This window comes from Stegodyphus dumicola, chromosome 8 (genome assembly GCF_044657685.1).
Source record: "Stegodyphus dumicola isolate Sdum_Otavi_A_Nest chromosome 8, ASM4465768v1".
In the NCBI taxonomy this organism is placed as follows: Eukaryota; Metazoa; Arthropoda; class Arachnida; order Araneae; family Eresidae; genus Stegodyphus; species Stegodyphus dumicola.
In genome coordinates, this window is record NC_140775.1 from 91262966 (window position 1) to 91276235 (window position 13270).

At 32.0% G+C, this 13270-nt stretch overlaps 1 protein-coding gene across 1 annotated transcript in view; it reads right to left on the reverse strand.

Moving 5' to 3' along the window:
- Window positions 1-12989, reverse strand: part of LOC118186358 (uncharacterized) — a 111806-nt gene extending 98817 nt beyond the window's left edge. Inside the window, exons 1-3 of the mRNA XM_035356436.2 lie at window positions 12781-12989; window positions 11394-11495; window positions 9693-9831 (exon numbers count right to left, since the gene is read on the reverse strand). Of these exons, the coding sequence (XP_035212327.1) occupies window positions 9693-9831; window positions 11394-11495; window positions 12781-12794 (255 nt within the window). The 5' untranslated portion in view covers window positions 12795-12989. The remainder of the gene's footprint in view (window positions 1-9692; window positions 9832-11393; window positions 11496-12780) is intronic.
- Between the last annotated feature and the right edge of the window lie 281 nt (window positions 12990-13270).

The window sequence follows — 13270 nt, forward strand, 5'->3', positions numbered from 1 at the left end:
CCATGCACTTTGGCGTAGTTTAACACTTTAATAATTTAGTACTGAATAGTTTATATTGAATTGTATAGCTTAATCTCTTGTCATATTTTCTAGGGTATTTTTTTAAAACAAATACTTTTAAGCACCGATATCAACACGTTTATACAGAGTAGCACTGACACATGTGTCAGCTGAGTCAAAGAAAGTCTATGTAAAGAAGGAAAGGCTCCATAGACATAATGTGATCGTCGAACCTGTTCGACTTCGACATCAGCTTCGAGCTTTGGCGCTTTTTGGCGACAGATATTTCACGCATGCACAAAATAATTATGGCATATGTAGAAAAACTTGTCTAGATCTTTATCCGGGCTAAAAATAGCATTCAGTGTTGAAAGTTAACCTATGTCCTTCATGTATAAGACACAGGTAACTTTTTTGAGACCAAATTTAGGGAAAAAAGTGCATCTTATATGCCATCAAATACGATAATACATAAATATATATTTCTCGGACCCTCAAATTAAAATTCTATCTGCAGGCCGAATAGAACCTTCCAGGGGGCGGAGTTGGCCCATCCCTGTAATAAACAATCTCAAACCTGATAAGATTTCATATTGAGCATACATCATATACACTTGTACAATGTCCAAATCTTGATTTTTGAAAAGGAATTGATAAGCCTTTTCGAAAAAGAAAACTAATGTCATCTCTGTCTAATGTCTTTTCATAAAGAAAACTAATGTCATCTCCACATAAGCATTCCTATTTCCAAATTCCTGCACTTTATCACATGAAAAATTATTTTCGTGCATATGCATATGTGTATTAAACAAACCAAAAAATATGTGTGCATGTTAGCACACATATGTGCATGAAAATTATTTTATGATATAAAAAATAAAACCTGTTTTAGATAATGAGCTTGAAAACAATTAATTGGAAAAAGACTGTTGCTGAATGCACATGGTTCTTGTCTGTTTTGAAGAAAATACCTCAAAGCAGCATAGAAGTACACATAGTAATTTTTAATTCACTGCATTAAGAATTTAATCACCGGTGTTTTCATTTATCTTTTTTTTAAACATGTCTTATCTTTTAAGTATTATCATATGCTTTCCATGGAAGAATAAATTCAAATTCTGAAATTTACAAACTGAAAGATGTGTAATACCAGCATATGAAAATATTAAAAAAATCTCAAAATCTGCATTTAAATATATGCATAAAAATGCTAACATTACAGAAGCATACACAATAATTCTGTAATTCTTACAATTAGTTCATTCACTTTTTTACAAGTATCATTTCTTTTCAGTGACACATTTATCCATGGTAGCAAAAGCTGGAACTTTTTTCTTTCCTTCAAATTTTTTTCACATGATTTAAATAGTAAAAATAATTAAAAAAAAAAATTGACTGTGCCAAAGTTACATGTTTGGAATAATAATAAAGATGATAAAATCTGAAGAATATAATCTGAAGAATGTTATTGCATAAAATAAAATATATAACACATTAACCCTCTTACTGGTAAAGGCAGTACAGTCAAAAGTCGTTAATTCGGACACCCATAATCCGGAATGATCTATAATCCGGACCTCAAAACTACAAACTTTCTGCGCATGCGTTGCGTTCACGCATGCGCACAGGCGTTTGCGAGAGCGCGTAAGACCCTTACGGCTGCAAATATGTTTGTGCGCATGCGCGTTTAATGTGTAACGGAGTTATATGCTAAGCTAAAGTTATCTAATTCAGTTAATGTCGCAGATTGCGTTGTTCCTTAATCTTCGAATTGGATCCGGCTTATTATTTTTTGTAGACTGTTAGAGCAGTTTTATAAAAGTAAGCTTGAACTTTCGATTATGTCAAATAGAATTTCCGATATATATTTACTACAAAGCGAAAGTATGTTTTGAAATCCGAAATCTGTTTATCAATTTCACGCTGCTCTGCGGCAGAGGGGGGGGGGGCAGAAACGTCATTATTAGATTATGATAGATTAGAAAGATTATGTCAAATAGAATTTCCGATATATATTTACTAATATGTAATTTGTATCTACAAAGCGAAAGTATGTTTTGAAATCCGAAATCTGTTTATCAATTTCACACAGCGGATTGGAAGTTAATCTGTCAGCACTATCCTTATCTTCAGGGCAGATGTTTTTATTTTATTTGGTTTATAATTCCGTACTAAGTGTAGTATTTCGTCTCGATGTACTCCGTCTTTGATATGATTTAAATCAAGTTCCTCGTCATTATAATTCGCTTCCGATAGTGAAGAAAGTGACCCAGAGGTTATTGAAAACGAAAACATTTCGATTGACAAATTAGTCGGTATTCTCAACACAGCAATTATAGAACTTGAACAGCGGAACTTTGTAACTAAACAAGAAATTATGTCTGTTTAATAGAATTAAAGTGAAAGTATTATCACATGAAACGAAGCAACTTACATTGAAGGAAATGTTTAATAAAGTAAACAAATAAATATTAAGCTTTTTCTTTTTGTAAATTTTGATACCCTTTAGATCATAATTGTTCTTTATTTCATATATTACGGTTTCATATTTTTAATTTTGTAATTTCTGCATGCCATCTTACCAGATTTAAACTGATGATCTATAATCCGGAAAAATCGATAATCCGGAATCGCCGAAGTCCCGAGGAGTCCGGATTAACGACTTTTGACTGTATATATATATCCATGACTTGGAATATTCTTTGCAACATCTCTATAAAAGTATGCTCACTTCCCAAAGTTAAGCACAAAGATGTAAATGCAAAAAAAAAAAAAAAAAAAAATCAACAAATAGTGCTTTGATTGACACAAAATTCGGCAGGAAAGTAGCATATATATTTATGCATAAAACAAAATCAATAATTATATACAGAAATGAAAACAATATTAAATTTATGTAAGTTATCAGATAATGACATACTGGAGACTTAAACAGAATTATGTATAAAGTAAAAATAAACAGCATAAAATGAGAAAAGAGAACATTAATACAGTAAATGATCCCTCCTCATCTGTATACAAGGTTTACACCTTGTGACCATGCTTTCAATTAGGTGGTCAACCACCGAAGAATTAAGCAATCGCCATTCTTCTTGTAGAGCAGTTTCCAGCTCAATAAGAGTGGCTGGAAGTGGAAAACGTGAAGATACAGCACAGCCGAGAGCATCCCAAAGATTTTCAATGGGATTAAAGTTGGGCGAATATGCTGGACACGCCATACGCGCAATCCCATCACTCTCCAGGTAGCCAGCGATGATGTCAGCTCTATGCGGATGTGTGTTATCATCCATTAAAACAAAAGTAGGGCCAATTGCTGCAGCGTACAATCTCACAATGGGTTCTAGGACTTCATCTCGATACCAGACAGCCGTCAAAGAACCCTGTTTAAAGATGTGCAGGTCAGTGTAGTATCCTAATGAAATCCCTGCCCACACCACAATGCTTCCGCCTCGGAATGCATGATGTTCGGTGATATTTTGAGATTGATTGCATATTCATTGTTCACGCCATATCCTTATACACTTGTCATCTGGCTCCAGAGCAAAGATTGACTCATCAGTAAAGATGACATTGCCCCAGTCAGACACATTCCAATTGACATGTTTCCGGCACCACTGTAATCGTGTCCCTTTTGAATGGACGGATAGAGGAATACAAACTCGAGGTACCTGGGCACACAGTACACTCATATGCAATCTTCGGCATACAGTAGCTGCAGATATTGCCTTACCAAAGGATGCTGCAACCCAGAGGTGGGTAAAAGCCGGCCCTTTTGCTTACTTTATCCAGCCCGTTGAAAAATCCTGCACGCAATTTTTTTAATCTCTTATATGCCGTAACATCCTCTTAAAATATATCTTATTTAATCTCTTATATATATGTCTTATTTCTTAATAATATATATATATATTATTTTATTGTAATAATTAAATTATTTATTTGTAGGCCTTTGTAAAATGAGTCGATCTAAAAAAAGAAAAGTTGATTTGGAGTGCAGAAATTTCAATGAAGCATGGACGGTAAAATAGCTGTTTACAAACATTGATAAGAAAGCAATTTGTTTAATTTGCCAGGAAACAATTGCTGTTTTCAAGGAATACAATTTAAACAGGCATTTTAAATCAAAACATCCAAAATATGCATCACTTTCTTTAAAAGAACTTCAATGTGCAGCAGAAAACATGACAAAAAACTTGAATAAGCAACAAAATATTTGTACCAAACAAAGTAATATCAAGAAATCTACCACAAACGCAAGTTATGCTGTTGCACACAAAATTTCTAAGTTCTGTAAACCTTTTACTGAAGCAGAATTTGTTAAACAATGCATGATGCAAGTGTCAGAGATATGTTGTCCTGAAAAGAAACATATTTTTGAAAATGTAAGCCTTTCAAGAAGAACAATAGTACGACGGATCGAAAATATTGCAGAAAATTTACTTGACCAGCTAAGAACAAAAATTGCTGATTTTACATATTGTTCTCTGGCTTTAGATGAGTCCTGCGATATTACTGACACAAGTCAATTATTAATATTTATCCGAGGTATTAACAAGAAATGTGAAATTAGCGAGGAACTTCTTAGTGTGCATCCAATGAAAGATACAACTACCGGTGAATACTTCTTTATCGCTGTTGAAGAGTGTTTAGTTAAAGTAAATTTAACTTGGAACAAAATAGTAAGCATCACTACAGATGGCTGCCCTAGTTTAACAGGGACAAATGTGGGTTTACTAAAACGAATCAGCGACAAAATAAAAGTGTTGCAGCTAGAACAGGACATATTATTTTTACACTGCATTATTCATCAAGAAGTGTTATGTAGAAAAGTCTTGAAATTGAATCACGTCGTTACTGTTGTGAATTTTATCTGGGTACGTGCCTTAAATCATCGACAGTTTGTTGAATTTTTGAAAGAAAGTGACTTTTACAAAATTCCTTATTACACTGAAGTGTGATGGCTTAGCATCGATAAAGTTTTGGACAGGTTTCAATATTTGCTTGATAAAATAGCATCGTTCTTGTCGATAAAAAGAAAACTACATGATTTTCCTGAATTACTAAATGAGGCACGGCTAAACGATTTCTCGTTTGCAGTAGATATTGTAAAATATTTGAATGAACTAAATATAAATCTACAAGGGAAAAACCAATTCGCTTTCAATATGCACTCAAACGTCAAAGCAATTTATGATAAAACTCAATTTATTTGCTAAAAACTTTAATAATAAATTACTAAATGATTTCCCTTCATTACAATCACGACGAGAATCATCGAAAAATACCGATTTTCTTAAATACAGTGCAATAACACAAGACCTGCATTCTGAATTCCAAAGAAGATTTTAAGATTTCAAAGCTATTGAAAAACCTTTATCATTAATTAGTCAACCTTTCAATTTTGACATGCGAGAAGCTCCTGTTGAAATTCAACTAGAACTAATTGAGTTACAGTCAAATAATTTACTAAAAATTTTCACTCAAATGAGTTGAGTGTTTTCTATGGTGCTTTGAATACAGAACATTTCAAACATTTTTTTAACTATGTTCGAAAATACCTAGTTTAATTTGGTTCAACATATATTTGTGAAAGAACTTTTTCGTTAATCATTTGCACGAAAAATAAATATCGATCACAAATTACTGATGAAAATCTACACTTGGTATTAAGGACTGCTACAAGTGATTTGGATCCAAATTTTGAAGAAATAATATCAAATGAACATTCCAGATTTCACCTTTCGCATTAACTAAAACTATTCTGTTTTAACGTTTGATGTTTGTCTTTTCTTTTTATAATTCTATTTACTATTATATTTACAAAATGTAATATAAATATAAAAATGTAATAACTATGATCAAAATAAAATAATTTGTATCATTAAGATATAAATAAAGAAATATCAAAATAAAATCTTTCATTAACTGATTTATTTAATGACCATTAATTTAATATAATGGATCATATTTCTTTAAAAATTATGCGACATATTTTACTGGGCACAAATTGTTCGCATATACACCTAAGTAAGACAACTTATTATTACTATTATCTTTTATTAACTGTCAAATTTCTCTGTCTAAATGCTTTAAATTTTAAAGGTTAAAATTTTAAAGTTTTTAAAGTTTAAAATGATACTTAAAGTGTTTTTGTCAAAAAAATTTCTTGGGCAGGGAAAAAACTCCACCCAAAACATTTGCGTGTGCACAGCATACTCGGTATAGTCCTCCGGCCTGGGACACATTTTGAAAATTTCATTTTGGCTGCACTTAAAAGTATTTGCCCACACCTGCTGTAACCATACATGTCACATGTGTGGAAGTCGTTCTGCGATTCCGCATGGCTACAGTAGCAATATATTGATCTTCTGCAAGGGTTGTAACCCTTGGGCGACCAGCTACGGACCTTCAGCCAACTGTCTATGTGCTTTGGAATTGTTTCCATAAACGCGAAATTACAGAATGATGAACGCCAAAGAAAAGAGCAACATCTGTGATCGACTGTCCTGCTTCAATGCCTCCCACAGCACGCCAGCGCTCAGAATCTTCCATTCATCTTCTGGAAGTCATAGAAACACGTATGTCTTGAAAACAAATTGTACGAAAGTTTTAAACACCTTCTATCAGCACTTACAATCAACTTCTGGAACCCTTCATAAAGCTGGCTTCTTATAATACTGCCCTTTTTGCCTATTTCTTGAAAATGAAAGTGTGATTGGCTGTTACCTAACATATTTGCATACTTCCATATACCTCTGCAGCGAATTGCATCCTCTTCAATTCTGATTGGCTTCTAGAAATTAGCATTTTCCTCTCCGTGCTTAACTTTTGGAAGGGAGTGTATATATATTCGGTCTACCAGAAAGTTATGTCCATTTTATGACAAATTTTCGACACGTAAGCACATGTTCATTTGCCGTACGTTCGGGTCTCTATTTTTATCACTTAATGTATACATACTGAAATAGCAAGTTAACTAAAACAAAGTTGATTCACATTAGTCTTAAGTATGAAGCGATAGTGTTACCCATGGCCACAGATAAAGTTCATTTATGCCACTGTATTTTATACAAATTTCAACAAGGAAGAAATGCTACAGAAGCATGTAGAAATTTATTGAAAGTGTTTGGTGAAGGTACAGTTTCTGATAAAGCATGCAGAAGATTGTTCGAAAAATTTGAAACAGGTGATTTTGAACTTTCTGGTAAGCCAAGTTCTGGGCGATCATCTTTGATCAGCGATGGAGTTGTTATGACCATGTTGGAGCAAAATCCTTTTGTGACAACATCGGAGATCGCAAAAAGGCTTAATTCTGCTCAGACCATTTTGAACCATATTTGGAGGCAGTGGTGGCTCGTAATAAGCACTGTGGAACTGCAGCACCCCTTATTTCCACTTATTATTATTTTTAATATTCAATATAGTGTGCCCTTTAGTCTTTAAATCTTTCTTTATACTTTTGTAATACATAATCCAAGCTTAATTTCAGTAGCCATCCCCCACTTTATGAAAAAGGTACGAAAGTCTATGTTTGGGAACTGCACGCTTCACAGTTCCAGCGGCATGGTGTTTGGCTGTTCTGCGCATGCGCACACAGAAAACAGCACGCAAGACAGGTAGAGAGAACAGCACTGTCACTCTTGATTTCTTTTTACTCCGCGCGTGAGGTATTCCTCCACAAGGTGGAACTTCAGCATATCGGCCATAAACAGAGTTCATGAAAATTCGCAACCTTTTATAGAATTGCCTTACTGAAATTCAATCAACATCAAATGCAGATCAAACTATTGCAAAAAACAACAGGAATTTTAAAATATCTAAATGATGATAATTTCAAGTTTTGCTAAGAGCTTTTTTATCAGATGCCTCATGTTGAAATAATATACAACTGAATGCAATCCAGAAAATTCAAAGTTAACGAATATATAACAAATTTCAATACTGTTATTTTAGAATTAAGAAAAAGTACTGTGGGAACTTTTTAAAAAACACTGATGGCAGAAGCTAAAGAAATATGTGACTTTATACTATGTATTGATATAATGCACTGATATTCTTCCATTAAACACTTAGCAGCTGCTAACTTGTTAAACAAGAAATGCTTCGCTAGTTTTAGGAATGAACATTCTACAGAAGAAAGAAGAAATAGTACTGACCACTGAAGCATATCCAATGATTGACAAAGAAAAGATTGAAACTGACCTAAACATATACATGCAAATTAATTGAGCTACTGAAATTTATCTTCGAAAATAATCTAGATGATGTTCTTAGTGAAATTACGAAACTGATAAAAATTCTGAGAGTTCCCATAATTACATCAGAGGCAGAAGGCTGCTTTTCAGCATTGAAAAAAGTGAAAATTTTTCTAAGAAGCACTAGGAATTCGGAAAGACTAAATGCGCTTGCATTGCTTTCAATAAAGAAAAATTTCCTCAGTTGTCATCCAGAGATCAAGGAGAAAATTATTGATCTTTTCTCGCACAAATTAAAACAAGAAGAATGGATTTCATTTTTAAATCAATAGAGAAAGATCGAATTGTAACAATTTTGGTTAAAGTAATTAAGAAATGTTTAATTTTTTTCTTGTAAGATTTCATGAAGTTTCAAAATAAATTTTCTTTTTATACATGTTTGTTTCCTTTTAGACAATTTTAAAACAAAGGTTAATTTTTTTTGGAATAGCACCCCCAGTAATTTTATCCACGAGCCACCACTGTTTGGAAGATAGGATTGGTGTGGAAATATTCAAGATGGGTGCCTGGATTTTCGAGTTGTCATATGCACATATCTCTGCTTGCTCCAAACAAAATGAAGCCCTACTTGAACCAAATGATAACTGGGAATGAAAAGTGGATCCCCCATGGAAACATCATAAGGGAAAGGGCATATTGTGAACCCAGAAAACCTAGCCCTCCCACCTCTAAACCAAATTTGACCCCGAATAAGGAGAACGTTGTGTATATGGTGGGGCATTCGAGGACCAGAACATTATGAGCTTTTAAAACCGAACAAAAAACTCAATTCGGAGAAGTACTGTCAGCAATTAGACAACTTAAAGACAACAGTCCAAGAAAAGATGCCGACGATTTTCAACAGGAAGCACATCGTACTGCATCATAATCATGCCAGGCCACATGCTGCTTTGGGAACTCGTCAAAAAAATTGCAGAAGTAGGCTGGGAAATTCTGTCACATAAACCATATTCCCCGGACTTAGCACCCTCTGACTATCACTTGTTTTTGTCCTTATAAAATTTTTTGAAGGACAAAAAATTCAAAAATGAATTAGATATCAAACAAGCACCAGCTCTATTTTTTCCATCAAAAGTTACAAAACTTTTTAGTTTTTCAAAAATAGGATATACAAATTGCCTTCACGCTGGCAAGAAGTCATTAATAATAAGGGCAATTATATTATTTTAATAAATTTTATTGATGGTAAGGACAATTTGTATTTTGTTTTATTCCAAAAACGGACAGAACTTTCCAGTAGACCGTATATGTGCATTTTGAAATATATCCAAGAAATTAAGGCAATATAGTAAAAGTATAAAAATCCAGGTATAAAGTAGCACAGGCATTAAAATCAAGAAAATATCTTGTTCTGATGGCAGTTTTCAAAAATTTGGGTTTTCTTAGTGAAATACTGTGCAAGTCAGAAGGTTAAGTAAAAATTTAAAAAATATTTACCTGAAGTTTTGATAAAGATAATACATCACTGTTTTGAGGTTTTTGCCACACCGTCTTCTGATTTGCAGAATTATAATAGTAGAAACGTGATGAGTTTGGATCAAAAATTTCCCACCAGAGATTGTCATCCGATTTCTTTCTGAAATTGAATGAAAAACAACAATTACATTATCTACATTTCTTTTAAATATATGTAAGATAGAATGCATATAAATAAACATTCTGACTTTAATTTACAATAGTCCCTAAGTCTCCATTTTAATCTGGCTATATTCCCTTTCTATCCTAAAAAGAGTAATTGCTTATAATAAATATCTCTAAATTTATTCTTTCAAAAATTAATCATTGTCATACGATTCTTATACAATGCCAAGGATGCAGGCACTTATGTAAAACACCATGCAATAATAATTTTAAATTTGAGAAACCAAAGTTAAATTAAGCCAATGGGAATAAATCTAAACTGAAACTAAATCCTTCCGAACTGAGCTTTCATCTTGAATATGCCATATTCATTTTCTTGTTTCACTACTGCCATCTTACTAATGCTTGCTGGGTACTTTTCCATTTCGCCAGCACAAATCTCGTCAAACAGACTTTGTTGGCAACAACACACAGTATACACATAAAAAATATTATCAAATGTTAGTGCTAAGAATTTTTTATTTTGAAGGCATAAACATTTAATTATGGTTTAATATTTTGTAAAAAGCAAATAAATGAAGACAATAAATTTGTAAAAAGACATTAATTTAAGAATTTACTATGCTTTAATGGTTCAACACCCTGATTCGCCGGTGATCCCAAGTGATCTCATCTCACGTAAACTACGCTACAAAAATCTAATTTTCTCAGTAATTACCTACATTAATTTCAAGTTAAATCTTAATTTGGAATACAAGTTTGAATGCAAGAATTATTTTAATTCGTACGAGTAGCTTACTCAGAAATTATGTAAAACTGCAGTGCTTTACTTTGCTAGTGCATTCTCATTAGAATTGATGTATTTAACACTTGATTTTGCCTTTTCTATAATTTCGCCTTCGGGTGAGTGGTATGATTGCATTCCAATTGACTTAATTACTGTGAATTCTCTTAGAACATAAAATTTAAATATCTTGTAAAAATTCCATGTAATTGTATGCCAGTATTGAAAGAAACAAACAATCTGATAAGAAATGGCTGCGACTTGTTTTGAAAATAAGGCGTAAAAAGTTACCAGCGAAGATATTCCATTTGGCATCAGTTGTACCATTACTGGCGAAGTTATCGTTTGCACCGGCAAAACAGAAAAGTACCGCTTGCTGTTTCCATCTGTCTCTGAATATATTTTAAAAATATAGAAGGTTTCTAGAAAAGGTAAACTTATTGCATCAATTTTACTTGTACTGTCTTAAAAAAGTGTTTCTTAATGAAAACGCAGAAATATTAGACTAGCTATGATTGCAAGTATCTCGCATATTCTCTTAAAAATTATAACATATATATTAAACAAGACAAAAAATTTAGCAATTTTATAACTGTTTAAAAATTTAGCCATCTTAATAAGCATCTTGATGAAAATGAAATATACAATATCTGATATATCTTTTCTCATCTTTAAAGAATCTGATTTAACTGAACCAAGAAAAAGAAAAAAAACTGAACATTTATATAATACAAGATATTTAACAAAGATTTTTCAGATTTCAGAGGGCTTACATAATAGCACCAGGTGGGGGATGCCATACACATTCACCAGTAAACATATTCACATATATTTCTTCTTTGGTACAAGGTTCTGTAATTTCAAACCATTCTACCCTATAACAGAAGAAGGAAATACATCTTTTTATATCTTTAATCATATCTTTTAAAATAAATATTTACAGTAAATACAAAGATTAAGGAAATCCACACAAATGAATTAGAACAAATTCTCTCTTTCCTCTCCCCCCCCCAAAAAAAAAGGAATGTTTGATTTGAATTCAGTTTACATCTTGTGACTTACAACTCTGCCTATTTAGTTGGTGATAAAAATTATAATGCAGCATTTATCAGTTAATTAATTTTAATCGTCTTTTACTTAGACCGAATGTACTGTCTAAGAAACCTAAGTATTTGTTACGTGTAATATAAATTAAACATACATAAATTATTTGCTACGAGTAATTACAAGACGCCAAAACATTCATTTCTGACTTTTTAAAATTTAGCATCTTTACAGCCTTCTAGAATGCAGTATAACATAATAAATCTTCCAGATGTGATATAATTTCACTTGATGCCCTAAAAATTACTAAAAAAAGTTTTTAAAAAATTGTTTATATATTTCAAGATTAATAATATCACTTAATCAATCAATAAATCCATCAAATTCTTATCTAAAAATGACTAATGATTCATTATAATTACTGAATAGTTTAAAAAAATGCTAAAACTTTTGCATTTTTTATGCAAATAAACATTTAGCTGCATACTGTAATTACATTCTCAATCTCCCAATTGGTTCGGTGCAAAAAGTAATACCGTTAATATTCACATTAACTAAAAAATTGGCTGAGAACAGCTGCAAGATAATAATGATATCAATGTGCTTCAGAAACAAATGTTTGGTGATGAGTGAAAATAAAATCGATCAAGACAATTAGATATTACTTAGATAAATTAGTAGATTACGACTAAAACATTTTAAGGTTACAGCATTTGTTAAATATATACAAGTGTAAGATCATTGACAGGAAACTTAGCCCTCAACGCTTTTTCATAAAAATAATTCATTACTTTTTATTTTAAAAATAATAATAATTAATTACAAGTTTTGATAATTTTTTAATTAAAATAATTTATTAATAACGTTACATCCAAATTAATTTGAAACGTAATTTTTTCACTTGGAAGAATTATACTGTCCGCAACAAGGCAAGTAAGAACATGGGAAAAATAATATCTGAATAAGTAATTTATATTAGACGGTCATATAAAAATTTCCTTTTATCTGAAAAATGCAATCATTAAATGAATTAACCATAACCTCCGACACTCAATAATTTTGTTCAACACATGTGACATTAATAACATATAAATTACAGTTTAAAATGCTATATACTTTTTCGATTCCATAGCAGAAGCCGATCCACACTTAACATAGGAGATGTATATTTTTAAGTTTTGATCTTTTTTTAAGATGAGCACACAAAATAAAAGAACATAAAAAAATTAAGAATGTAATTTTATAAAGCATAGATATTGCTGACCAAATATTCAAACAATATATGTTTCTTATTTTAACGCCTCCGCAGATTTTACACACAGAAAGACAAAAATAAAAGTACCGACAGATACACAGGTGTTGCCAAACTTCATAACAAATACATTATATTAATATTGCGATTAGAAATGGCCGATGCTATTCGCACCAAGGAGGTTAGAATAGAAGGAGGGAAGGTTCAACTCAAACGGTGAAGCTTGGCGGCCATGTTCCTGTTATCGCTGTGACTTGTGCAAGGAAGTCTCTAATTGCAACATTTTTTTTTTTTTTTTTTTTTTTTTTTTTTTTTGAAGCATGTCAGCTTGTGTTGTATATGGATGCACAAACA